Below are 13,482 nucleotides of genomic sequence, written 5' to 3'. Positions count from 1 at the left end.
AAAATGACTAGTGACCATCCCTGGAAAGGGAACTGTTCTACAGAAGTAAAAACAGACTGAACTATCAGGCTTCTTACCCCGTAAATGTTGGCAGCCAAATGCCCCCTACAACTTAACATTATGGAGAAGGGACTCACTACCCAGACATGAAAAAATCTGTGCATTTCTTTTGCTGCAAAGAGTATTCCCACCGCATGAATGAAAAGGCCACTGAGGGTACTGTGGGTCGATTTCATTTCCACTTAGACGGTAAGGGCATAAAAATGTCACCCACCAAAGAAAAGTGGACACAAGGCCCAGGGGACAGGAACTGGGCTGGCAATCAAAATTGAACAACCAAGAAGTAAAGTTACAGACAAAAATGATGTTATAGGAGGAGCGTGAAGTTAGGTCTGAACACAGAAAGCCAAGCTGGGGGATAAGACAGCAGGGCCCCCGTGCTGGGCATGTGCAGAGAAGAGCTCCCACTCATGCCGGGAGGAGCGCCAGCCTGGGGCTGCTCTTGTGGTCTCTGCTCCCAGCCCCGGCCACCAGGAGCAGGACGTGTCCGCAGCCTCGAACAGAGCAGAGCGCAGAGGACAGAGAGCATCCAGGAAGACGGCCGATCCCAGAGTCGGAGCTGCAGTCGTAGGAGAAGGAATGCTACCCCACTAAACCCCACATGCACTCGTCAGCACCAGCAGGACTGAAGGCAGCCCCTGGGGGCTGGGGTTTAGACCCCACGAGGGGAGGAGAAGCAGCACCCAGCTCGGCCCCAGAAGGGGACCCCATGGCTCACAGAGTGCAGCACTCGCTGGGCCAGCGGCCGGACTTCAACCAGGGGAGAGCAGATAAGGCCAGAGCAGTTTCACAGATGTCTATCTATAATCACTGTAAGTTAAGAGGTGATCTGGCAGATAAAAGACATTAAAAGTAAATGCGGCGACACCAAGGGGAGACACGGAGTGATGTGTCCACTAGGATGGCTGGAAGGTCAGCATTTTCATAACCGCAGAGAAGGAAGTGGACGAAAACAGAGAAGGGCGATTTTAAAGCTAGATCCACAAGCTTTAGAAGGAAGGCAAGCAATGAGGGGCCCGAGCCCGGGGTTGGAGCAAGTCCTCAACGCAGGATGGCGTGGGGAATAGTCTGTTCCAGCAAAAAGGAACGAGCCCTGGGAGAAATTACAGCTGAAGAGCTGTCAGAAAGGGAAAGGGAAATAATGAAAAAGAATAAAACACAAAAATAAATTAAAAACATACAAAACCAAGAATGTAAGGATGCGGGCACTCGGCTGTGGTGTGGATTCTAGGTCCCATGCAGGTTTCCCTCCCAGCTTTTCTGATCTGCTCCAGGGCCTGGGGGAGCACATGCACACGCACACACAGATGTTTGCGCACACGCACACAAGCGTTTTTACACAAGCATCTGCACACGCAGACATGCAGGTGTGTGCACACAGACATTTGCACACGCAGACATACAGATGTGTGCACACACAGGAATTCCACTACTAAGCAGCAGGAATGATACAATCACACGCTAAGTACAAGCGAGCCACGTGTGATCTCACGGAGAAGCTAGATCAGAGATGATTAGATCATTGGGGGTTTCAGCAAAGTCTGGTCCTAAGGGAGAAACAAAGTCTCCCTGGAGACGGGGAGTGTGGGCACTGACAGTGAGGGGCCTGTGGGACACTGGGGACCTGCACCCTTGGGGGGGGGGCAAGGAGACTGGGGGGTAGGTCTGAGCCAGGGAGAGAAGGTAGGACTTGAGGAGCGACGTGAGAACCCCCCAGGAACACACATAATCCCATGGCCACCTGTGACTTCCAAAGTAAACAACAACAGCTGTGAACACACCTTGCTGTCATTACTAGAAAAACATGCAACAGAATTGGCAGCCATTTCTTGCGGATCACTAACGTTCAAGAAAAACACATTTGGGTTACGAACCACATAGAAGTTGTACGACTGTTCCAATACAATCAGCCCAGCATGCTCACCTGGAGGACCTGGCTGGCCTTGTAATCCTGGGAACCCTTAAAAGAGAAGGGAGAGTCAGACAAACCAAGCCTGTGTGTCTGTCCCCTCAAGGCCCTGGGTCAGCGGGGTGAGGGAAGGGCACTGGTGGAAACGCAGCACCCTGGCCCGACAGAGCTGGACAGAGATGGGCTCTAGGAGCCCCAGTGCCAGGATGGAAGACAGACATGAGTCTGAGACAGGCCTTAGTCACCACGTGGTCCTACAAGGCCTGTTGGTGTTACCAAACCGTGAGAGTGCAGGTGGAAAGTGGAAGAAAGGTAAAGGATAAGAGGACAGAAGGAAGGCGGGAGGAAGAGTGGGGAGGGAAGAGGAGGAAGGGAGGAGGGAGGGAAGAGAGAAGAGGAGGGGGAAAGACGAGGGGGAAAGACGAGGGAGGAAGGAGAGGGGAGAGGGAGGGGGAAGGAGAGGGGAGGGAGGGAGGAGGAAAGAGGGAAGAGAGGAGGAGGAGAAGGTAGGGGGGTGGAAAGAAGGGGGAGGAGGAGAAAAGAGAAAACAGAATGTACCTTTGGGGCCTGGCTCTCCTCTCAACCCTGGGGCGCCCGGGTACCCCCGCTCTCCTTTCTCTCCGGAGGGTCCTGGGCCGATGGCCTGAATTACAGAAGAGAAGATCACGGCGGTGCAGGAGAGTGGCTGGGCTGTACGTTTTAGCAGTGCAGACGAAGAAACTAACACCTCTCCAAATCATCTCAAGAAAGGTGAGAGTAAAGAAAGGGTAGTGGGGGCGTGGGGGGGGGGGGTCATGAGAGCACAGAAAACAGAACCCCCCCTGCCCCCCCCCCCCAGAGCACTCTGCTGCAATTGTGCTTCCTCCTGTCATAACTGGCCTGCAGCAGTTCTACCCGGGAAGTGAAGCTAGAAAAATATTAGTTCTGAGGTTTCGGTTTAGAATTTCTAACTCTCCATACAAGCCATAAAATGAATAGTCTACTTTAAAGAGTACTGTCACAACACCCTTTCATTTCCCCAGGCGATAAGTAACAGGAACATGCAAATTTTTCACTGGAAGAGGTTTTCTGTTGTGTTGGGTTTTTTTTTTTTTAATGGTCCAAAGCGGGGGACTTCCTCAAGGATGTAGGGATACAGGCCAAGAAGAACACACTACAAAGGAGTGAACTAGGTGAGCACAACTCTAAATCACAGAAATTTAAGGAAAATGACAAAATCAAAAATTGCAGATTGTCCTTAAAACAGAGTTCCTTTGGGGAGCCTGGGTGGCTCAGTTGGTTAAGCGACTGCCTTCGGCTCAGGTCATGATCCTGGAGTCCCTGGATCGAGTCCCGCATCAGGCTCCCTGCTCGGCAGGGAGTCTGCTTCTCCCTCTGACCCTCCTGCCTCTCATGCTCTCTGTCTCTCATTCTCTCTCTCTCAAATAAATAAATAAAATCTTTAAAAAAAAAAACAAACAGAGTTCCTTTGTAGCAATTAACAGATGTTATTAAAATCTGCTGATGCACTTATGATACAAACAGGCCACTCGACCGTGGCTGCTAGGTCACAGATACGGAAAGGGGGTCCTGAGTCTGCAGGAAGGAGGTTCTGAGCTTCCCCGCAGCCAGCCAGGTCCTGGAAGCGCACCCCAAGGAGGAATCATTCACGGCTGCACCCCCACAGGGCGCAGGCACGAACCACCACCGGGCACACGCCATGGGCAGCCGTGCTAAGCACCTCAGCCAACGAAACAACAGTAACCTTTCCACTGTTCCAAAGAAGATTCGGGACAAAATGGGTCAACCAGCTCCAGCACCCCTCTCTGACAGGACACCGAAGAGGGCCATTCCAAGATAACTTGCAAACGTGAAGAAGGTTCATTTTTACAAAGGAAAAAAAAAAACACTGCAAACACCGATTGCCCCCACATGTAAAAATACGCACAGGGGCAAGTAAAATGCTATTTGCAGACATAAAACCTGTTTTGCTAGGGAAAAGTCAAATTATGGGTGATCGGTTTCTTTTAACATTTTCCTTAATGGACCATTAAAAAAAAAAAAGTTTCAAAATGTTTTGCTCCTATTGTTCTCCAAGAGCAAGTCTTTTCATTGTCAGTGGTCGAGGAAATGCAGAAATTATCGAAATATAATAAACGCCACACAATACTGAATATAAGTTTTTGATTTTAAATAATATGCACCCTCTATACACACAAATGTCATTCTAGGAACACTGTGGGGCACGTGGCCCCAGCCCCTAACCAACTACCAAACAGCACTTTTACTCACAATTCCAGGTGGGCCTGGAGGACCTGCTTCACCTTTGTCTCCCTACAAAAGAAGAAATACTTGTATTTTTCAACTAGACAGATTGTCTTGCAGAAAGCATGGTTCAACTTCCTGTCCCAGAAAAATAAAGACTATGCCCACTTCCACTAAAGTTATTTTCCTCTCCTAAGTAGCCCTCACTGTGAGGGGCTGAAAGTGCTCTGTACCTATTAAACCAAAAATGAATGCATGTCCATCTGCTTTCTATAAGCGTGATGCACGGAAACAAAGATTTCTGCAAATCGTTAACGGAGTCTAATGGCTCACATGACAAAGCCGCCCACAAGGTCTGCTATGTTTGATGGCAGGCTCCCTCGGGCAACGCAAACAGAATCACTGCTAAGCTGAATTAGCATCTGGTATTTTTTCAATAAAATGAAAGTAAATGGAATGAAAGCTTTTGATTTCTAAATATATTTTCTTAAAGAAATCATTTCACTAGAGGTTTTTATGTGTAAGGTTGTCTAAACCTGTAATAAAAGGATATTCATGGTTTCATCTTTCCCCCTAAAATCCAGCATTACATGGGGTAGATAAATTCTAACACTTTGAGGCTTAATTTCATTCGTATTAGAAGAAAAACCCAAAGGAATTTATCCTGTTATGTCTAAGGTTTTATATAAGCCATCAAAATAATAACCTTTAAAAGTCCTAAGATCTGCGCATATTCCATGAATGCAGTTTCTCCCCTTTAAATAAACCAAAGCAATAAACTTAGCAGCAAACCAGCATTAGATGTTTTGATTTTTCTGATGTGATTATGAGACTTTAGAAATATCTGTGGGACTTAAAAAATACTTAGCTAATATATCCTAAACATATTTACCTTTTAAAATCTACAAGATTTGACTTTCTCAATAAAGGTACAGTTATCAGTAAAGGATCTTTCCCTTCCTCCCTGGCTTTCGTGAACAAGCTCCGAGGGCCCCTCCCTAGTTTATGAGTCATTGCTGGAGATGCTATTCCAAAGCTGTTTATGTTCGCAGAGATTTACGTTACCTAGTCTTGTATCAATGAGTTTTTTCTGCCTATCACATTGACAAATGTTTTATAAAGTTTGATAACAAGCAGTGGCCCAAAAAAAAGGGCACTGGGACAGAAGGATGTTCTTTTCTAGGGGCAATTTGGCAGCATATGGTGAAAATCTCAAAAAAAAAAGGGGGGGGGGGGGAGTCTAAACATTGACCCCAAAACTACACTTGTAGGAATCCATGACATGGAAATGATCAGACAAGTGAACACAAATATCTGTACTCGTAAGCATGTGGGTGTGACCCACATACCCGCAGCACAAGGCGTGGACACAGGATGTCCCGTGTGGCTGCGTGCGGACATTCAAATGCATCCACGCCGTGTCATTAAGTGACAAAGCAGGATGCACCGCACAATCCCCATTGTTTTAGGGGGCGCATGCAGGTGCACACACAGGACGGTGGTGCATTCTGACCACTTCTGAGCAGGTAACAGGAAAATTCGACAAGCTTGTTTTCTTCACTCGATCTGCATTTTTTATTGTTTCGTAACCAGATGAAATTCATCTACTACAAAAGAGACATGAGTGGAACATTTTATGTTCCTCTCTTTTAAAAAAAACACACGCGTAAATAAAACCACGAAATTAAGTCACGTGTTGCTCACAGGGACGTCAATCACTTTTATTATTTGAGGCCATGGTGCTTTTGGAAACTGAACCTCAGACTGAAGGAAAACCTCCTGTAGTGTCACCACTTACCCTGAAACCTTCGCGGCCTGGAAGTCCCGGGTACCCCGCGTCGCCTGGGAAGCCCTGCAGTGGGACACGGAGAGCACCCCCTCGTAAGCAACAGCCAAGACAACAGTTTGCTCTTAAAAATTACAGAAAATAAATACTTACTGGACTCCCTTTTTCTCCTTTTTCGCCATCTTTTCCAGGTTTTCCCTGTACAATAAAGATGGAGACATCAGTATTTCATGAAAGCAGTAACAAACACTCCACAAGGCCCAGGCCAGGAACCTCGGCATGGGCTGACAATACCACAGGAAGGAGAAATGCAGTCTACGTGCAGCAACTAGGAACACGCGACAGCAGAAGCGGACTTTTCAATGTTTAAACAACGGAGCCTGATGAGCTCCAAACCTCCTAAGGCAAGCGTTCTATGTGGCCACACGGTGAACAGTAGAGTTTTCCGAATGGCAAGGGTCTGGTAGCTGATATGCAGAGGATTCATTTAATTTAATGGAGGGTCCCTGCATCACTGCAAGGTAGGAGCCGGAAACCAGTGGGTGGGGCTCCTGTCACCAGGCTTTGGGGGTGGGGGGCAGTTAATCTGAGCATCTCAGCTCTTGGCCGCTCAGGAAGCATCAGAAAAGGGCACGGAGACTCTCAATGAGGAGCCAGCAGGCGGGGGCCTCTTCAGAGAGACCCCAGCCCCAGCCTCCCCGGGAGGACTTCCAGATGGAGGCGGCCTCCTCATTCCTGCTCGTAAGGGCTCCAGGAAAGCCCTTCAGGAGAGGACAGGGACAAACTGAAGAGCCCTACAGGCCACTTCCACTCCTGTTTCTGTAAACCTGGGACTCGAGGAAAGGAAGGAACGTGCTTTTACAGTAAGGAGCAAAAGGACGAGGCACTTACTCGGGGCCCTGGTTTTCCAGGCTCCCCTTTCTCTCCAAGCCCTGGCATTCCCTTGAAAGAACAAAAAGAAAGCTCTGTTAGGGTATTTAAGCAAAATATTAAATTATGTAAATATTACAGTGAAGGTGAATAAGCTTGTCACTTAAATCCAATACTTTATGAACATTCACACAAAATAATGATAAGCAAGAATTAGTACTTACCTGAAATCCAGGTTCGCCTTTTTGACCCTAGAAGAATTTTTTAAAAAGAGCAAGAGAGTGAGCTGTCAGTACTAACAGCTATACTGATTCTTATACACCACTGAATACGTAAAAGGAAAAAATTCCCTTTTCCTGCTATATTAACAAGGAAATTCTCTTTGGTCCCCAATATTCACATCCCAACACTGACAAGGTTGTGGGTTTAAGACGGGCCGTTAATTACACTCGGTCTGTGGCAGCTATGACCCACCACGCCCCAACCAGCCTCCCTACCGCTGCCCCAGCCTGGCCCCAACCTGGTGCATCTAAGAAGTCCTCACTTGCGAGGTCAACCTTGCTCCAACCCAGTTCCAGCTGCCTCTGCTCTCAAGATTCTTGTATATTGGGGGATGGATGGTCTAGAAACCTGTTTTGTAGGTCACTGGTGAATGTAACTGGAGAAACTGAATTTTGACCCAGTTTCTCAATATCCCTTCAATTTGCCCAAAATTAGAAAGCCAGCCTTCGTTGGACAAAATCTCATCTCAAAATCTCATACCTTCTCTCCTTTAGTGGCAAAGTCTCCTTTTTCTTGAACTTGAGCTTGTCCTGGCACTCCCGGAGGCCCACTGACCCCCTGGTCACCCTGTTGATCCAAACAACGGGAATGAATTAGGCATAAAATTAAGTATTCAAAGAAGAAAGTGCAGAAGCAGGAAAAAGCCTAAAACAAAACATCTATTTTAAAAAAATGTAAATTATACTCTGTTCTAATCTACCCCTGTCTCAGCAGAAAGTTAAGTTTCAGCAGGAAGACGGCACAGTAAGGACATGAAGCCAGGAGACTTCCCCGCTCAGGAGTCAGGAAAACCACTACGTCAAGTAAGAACAACAGAACGCAACACCTACTAGACAATCTCTGCACCGTCTATGTATGGACCTTGCCTATATTTATGCAGTTTATATGTCCAGAGTGGGACACATGCGCTGTCCTATTGCATTTGGACAGAGAAAAGGGGCACGAACTATTCAGTAGAGCCTGGGAAGAAAGGAGGTATCTTTAGCTGCCCCCAAAAGAAGAGAACCATCAAGAATTTTCTTCCTCAGGAGTCCTGTTGGGTACAACTGGAAGCACAGAATCCCAGCGACAGCACAATGAGTGAGATCCAAAAAATTCAATGGCGTAATTTGCAGGGTCACCTTACAGTGAGGTTTATGGAAAGACTGGACCAAATTCAGAGTGGAACACAGAGGCCAAGAGTCAGTCCAGGCCTGCTCAGGCCTCAGCTGCACCTGGCACCCACCGGTGGACACCGATGGAGAACGTGGGCCCTGGGGCAGGTGTGGCCACAATCTCCAGAATCCCCACTGGGCTCGGGCCCATTTCACTTGCCTGATCCAGGGAAACCGGTGGAGAGATTAGCAGAGGATCAGGGACCTACCGCTGCCCTCCCTTCTCCCCTGCTCCAGTCTGTGCCTCCCTGCCTCTGTGGCTCACTTCCTCCCCATTTAGGTATGATGGCCTTCCATCTTTGCAGGGTTTAGTAGAGTTACGCTACTAATAGCCAACTGACTCTTTTCTAATAAAGTCTAGGTCTGGCTTTATCACTACCTGCGAACATTCTGATTGAACTCGATGTACAGAGAACTAGAATTAATGACCTCATTGTATTCTCTGCTGGTCAGATTGCAGGCAGAAAATGTCAGTGAATTCCAGCTGTCCATTGTAGGGAAAACACTAATAAAGAACTTACGGAGAAGGGTAATGATGGTTGTAAGGGTCCAAGAGGGGGTCCAGAGGCTGAAACCCCATTATACTTAGAACTGTAATTTTAAACATGAAAATACTCCAAAGCCGTGTGTACTCACCTTGTCGCCTTTTGGCCCTTGAAAACTTAAGCCCATTTGCCCCTGTTGATGAGAAATTAGGCTTCCATTACTAGAGTTGCCTACTTTGCTCAAAATCATCTAATAAATATCACATAAAATACCATATAAAATGTAACAATAGGGTAGAGTGAAGGCAAGAGCTTCTTCCAACAACTATCATAAAATTTTCAACAAAGTTGTGATCGCATTATATTCAATGTCTATTAAAAGAAGTTTTTAAAAGTATTACTGAAAAAATTCTGTAAAACCTTTTTTTTTAATTTATGGCTTTTAAAATCTGACTATAGAAAACTAAGGGAAAGATCAGTGATTCCAAAATAATGAGTAAGGGTTGGATGGAAGAAAGGATAGACAAATGGACAGATGGAGAGATGGAGAGATGGATGGGATAGATAGATGGATGAATCTATGTATGGATGGGTGATGGATAGATGGATGGATGGAGATGGATGAATGGATGAAGATGGATGGGATGGATGGATGGATGGGGATGGATGAATGGATGGGGATGGATAGATGAATGGGGATGGATGGATGGATGGACAGAAGGATGGATGGGATGGATGGATGGATGGATGGATGGAGATGGATGGATGGGGATGGATGGATGGGGATGAACGGATGGATAGGGATGGATGGATGGATGGATGGATGGGGATGCATGAATGGATGAACAGAAGAATGGATGGGATGGACAGATGGATGGATGGGGATGGATGGATGGAGATGGATGAATGGATGGAGATGGATGGATGGGATGGGTGGATGGGGATGGGGATGGATGGACAGATGGATAGACAAATGCATGGATAGATGGACAGATGGATGCACAGATGTTAAGCAGAGATAAAGAAATATAATTTTCCAAAACTGTTTAAAGAGACTTTAAAGAGTAAGTTATGGTGATTTCGTGGTAGTTTTGTACAAATGCCAAAGAATGTCAAATGAAAAATATCTTTACCTTTTCACCTGGAGGGCCAGGAGGGCCTGGAGGACCCTGTAAGAGAGAGCATTTTAATTAAATATCATTCACAACCTCGGTAAGCTCTACGTGCTTCTTTTTACCGGAGTTATCTTAAGGTTCCCATGATTAATGTGCTAATATATTTGTTAAATATTTAAATTTTATTTCTATGCTTTGGATCTATAAAATTTGGAAAGTAACTAGGAATTAGTCCAGGACAATAATTAACAGGGATGAAACACCTCAACATCTTAGGCACTGCCCTGTGAAATCCACTGATCCAAGAATGTGCCAGGAACACAGATGCTGAATGAAATTCACAGCCAAACTCTCTGAGAGCCCTAGTTTCCAGTTCGGAAATGGTGTTCGTCCACTTTGGATATAACTGTTTATCTAAAAAGTTGAATGATTTCTTCAAGTGCATAGGCTATAGTGAAGTAAAAACCTTCCTGTGTTTGCAACAAAATTTCAGAGTGCTTTTCAATGATTAAAAAAACAAACAAACAACTAGTCATTCTTCACAAAAATGAGTCCATTTATTTACAAGAATATAAAAGAGGTTACATTTCCAAGAATGGACAGAAGAATTGCTGGATTTGAGAGGGAGGGAGGGCGGGCGGGGAAGGGAGGCCTGAAAATCTCTCAAGGACTGTCAGGCAGGCCAGTATGAGGATGCCAGTCTGGGGAACATTATTCACTGCCAGTAAACATGGCACTTGACAAATGGCTAAGTCTCGTTAATATTGACTCTCTTGTGCTCTCAAAATGTGCAAGTGGGAGGAGACGGGCCCTCCTCCTACTGGGAATTACCGGCTGTGCAGGGGGCCAGTGAGAGAGGGGAGCCTCTGGAGGGTTATGTCCCGGGGCTCAGTCCTTACCACAAATACAGCACAGTTGCCCGCAGCTGCCTGTCCTGCGTCCCCGGCCCCACAGAGCCAGGCGCTCTGGGATGACTGTTTCTACATGTCCATCTCTGAACTTAGCCTCCTCAGGCCACGGTATCGCGGGCAGCCGCCCATCCCCTCCAGTAATGAATGTGTTATCTGTGTGGGACGTGTTGGCATGCACCGCCACCACTAGCCTTCTCCCCAGGGCTCTGGAATACGTGCCCCTTAAGTGCCAAACACTCTCCCAAGAAAGAAGCTCGTTCTCCCCAACCAAATGAAGAGAGAGCACAACTAGGTACAATCATCATTACACTGGATTTACTTTCATGCCACAACACAGCTGTTCTTTCAGTGAGTGACTCCAACAGGTTCCCCCCAACACTTACTGGTGGTCCGGTAAATCCTGGAGGGCCAACAGGACCTTGCAGGCCTGGCAGTCCTGGCGAGCCCTGTAAGTTATTGAAAACGGACGAATTAAACGGGAACTAGGAGAGACTCTGCGTGTGCTTATAGTTATTTAGCAAACGCTTACTGGTGTTCCTGGGGGTCCAGGAAATCCTCTTTCACCTTTCAACAGGGTCCCAGGCACATGGCCAATGATTTCACCTGGATCCCCCTGGGGGATGAAAAAAGAGAAGGAAAAAAAAGTCACAAATACTGGTATTTCTATAAAGAAACTGAGAACCCACTCAGTAAGAGGCGTGCATTACTGGTATGGAATCTGGGATTTAGGCTCTGTCTACACCTGGAATATACACACTGGCCGCCTCCCGCTCACTGCTGGTACCTTACTGCCCAGCATCCTGTGCTGCAGGCTCGGCTCAGCCAGTTAAAGGAACTACAGCACATGCCCACGGTCATCCACACACCCCCCCCGCCCCCGCCACGGAGAGAGCGTGCATATTAGGGCCGCAGGCTCCGAGCGCTCTCATGCAATAAAGATTATCTTTCACAAAAAGACCCAGGATGAGCATTTTTATAAAAGCAGGCTGTGATGGTAAATTTTATGTCTACTTGGCCAGGCCACAATACCCAGATATTTGGTCAAGCCCCAGTCTGGATGTCGCCGTGAAGGTATTTTTAAGATAAGATAAACATTTAAACCAGTAGCCTCTGAGTAAAGTATAATCCATCCATAATGTGGGTGGGCCTCGTCCAATCAGTGGAAGGCCCCAAGAGGAAAGAAAAAAACCTGACCTCCCTCAAGGAAGAGGGAATTCTGCCTCCGGACAGCCTCTGAACTGGGACCCTGGCTCTTCCCTGGGTCTCCAGCCGGCCATCCTGCCCTCTAGATTTTGGAGTTGCCAGCCCCCACAATTATGTGATTCCTTAAAATAAATCTATCGGGAGACATACATCTATGTCCATACACACGTATGTACATAAATACACACACACCCCCTCCTGGTTCTGGGTCTCCGCAGAACCCTGGCTAAAATACCGGACGATCATGAGGATGCTGTTTCTCAGCAAGACTGCTCCAAACACCCAGACACCCCTGCCCTCCGAACAGCCGTGCGGCATGGGGCACGCACCCTGAGCCAGGTCAGCGGGAGCCGTGGCCCACCGCCTGGGAAGGACTTGTGGGCAGAGTTCTCTGCTCCCCCACGCCCAGGGAAGAATGCCGGAGGGGCCAGGGCAGGGCTAAGCACCTGCATGGATCCACCCCCGCGCTGGCTCATGGTACAAGTGTGGATGGAGGACCTGCCCCCACTGGGCTGGGAGCAGGGACCCCACCGCTTGGGTGCCATGGCAGGAGGGGCTGAGTTTCCCTTCCTCACCACAGGCAGAGGGTGCTGGGTCCCACCCTGACACAAAGGGACAGTCAAGCTGAGAAAGGCCATGGATTTGCTCAGAATAAGGAGGGGGTGGTGGCAGGACACCAGGGATCTAACCTAAAGGGACTGGGGTTTTCCTGCAGGAATCACAAAATTTACAATAGAGAGTGCCTCCAGATTCCAGGCAACACGACAAGATGGCTGTATTTAAGTGAAACCATATAGATTAAACATGGTAACTGTTTGAGCACTTCTGTCCCATGGCTCAGGAAAAGGAGCATCACCAGGACTGTCTATGCAGAGAATTAATCTGGACTGGACTCACATCTGCCAATACTCACCATCACACTGTGCTTCCTATTTCTGCTTATTTCCCATTCAGAAATTACACCCAGTGTCTCAAGTTTACATCCTAAAATTTAAGTTTGTGCCTATGACTTAGATACTCGTGTAACAGAGCACAGTTTAGACGAACACATTAACAGGCAATCAATCAACCAAGGTGACCTGAAATAGATGTGTTTGTCTGGCACCGCTTTACTCCTGCAATGAACCCAGCAATGTGTATGTACGTACCTTCATTCCTGGTAATCCTGGAGGTCCCTGCAAAAGACAAGGTTGGCATCAGTTTCGTTTCTCTCAAAACATCATTAGCATTAAGATATAAGTCCAAGAAAAGGAAAGAAAGTGGAACAAAAGGAGAAGAATTACAACCAAAAAAGGAAATTCTGGTGGAAAGAGCACTATACTCACAGGATTTCCAGCGAATCCAGGCAAACCCGGGGGCCCCAGAGGCCCTGGCTCGCCCTGAGGGGACAGCAGAGAGTCAGGTGGGTGCGAGACACACAGGACATTGGTCCAGACAGCCCCCTCAGTTACTCTGTCCTCCCC

At 47.3% G+C, this 13,482-nt stretch overlaps 1 protein-coding gene across 2 annotated transcripts in view; it reads right to left on the bottom strand.

Annotated features, from left to right (window-relative positions):
• Positions 1–13,482, bottom strand: part of COL4A1 (collagen type IV alpha 1 chain) — a 134,530-nt gene that overhangs the window by 37,695 nt on the left and 83,353 nt on the right. For both annotated transcript variants that reach the window (XM_045869704.3, XM_045869705.3), the window contains 14 exons: positions 13,345–13,398; positions 13,168–13,194; positions 11,346–11,429; positions 11,200–11,262; positions 9,924–9,959; positions 8,942–8,983; positions 7,632–7,718; positions 7,094–7,120; positions 6,891–6,941; positions 6,153–6,197; positions 6,012–6,065; positions 4,241–4,282; positions 2,528–2,612; positions 1,985–2,020 (listed from right to left, as the gene is read on the bottom strand). In XM_045869704.3, the coding sequence (XP_045725660.1) occupies positions 1,985–2,020; positions 2,528–2,612; positions 4,241–4,282; positions 6,012–6,065; positions 6,153–6,197; positions 6,891–6,941; positions 7,094–7,120; positions 7,632–7,718; positions 8,942–8,983; positions 9,924–9,959; positions 11,200–11,262; positions 11,346–11,429; positions 13,168–13,194; positions 13,345–13,398 (733 nt within the window). The remainder of the gene's footprint in view (positions 1–1,984; positions 2,021–2,527; positions 2,613–4,240; positions 4,283–6,011; positions 6,066–6,152; positions 6,198–6,890; positions 6,942–7,093; positions 7,121–7,631; positions 7,719–8,941; positions 8,984–9,923; positions 9,960–11,199; positions 11,263–11,345; positions 11,430–13,167; positions 13,195–13,344; positions 13,399–13,482) is intronic.

Source organism: Mirounga angustirostris, unplaced genomic scaffold (assembly GCF_029215605.1).
Source record: "Mirounga angustirostris isolate CCGP_5_RB_7025 unplaced genomic scaffold, mMirAng1.0.hap1 SCAF_3, whole genome shotgun sequence".
NCBI classification, from domain to species: domain Eukaryota; kingdom Metazoa; phylum Chordata; class Mammalia; order Carnivora; family Phocidae; genus Mirounga; species Mirounga angustirostris.
The sequence above is the reverse complement of the archived record's forward strand: the minus strand, read 5'-3'. Positions and strand labels throughout refer to the sequence as shown.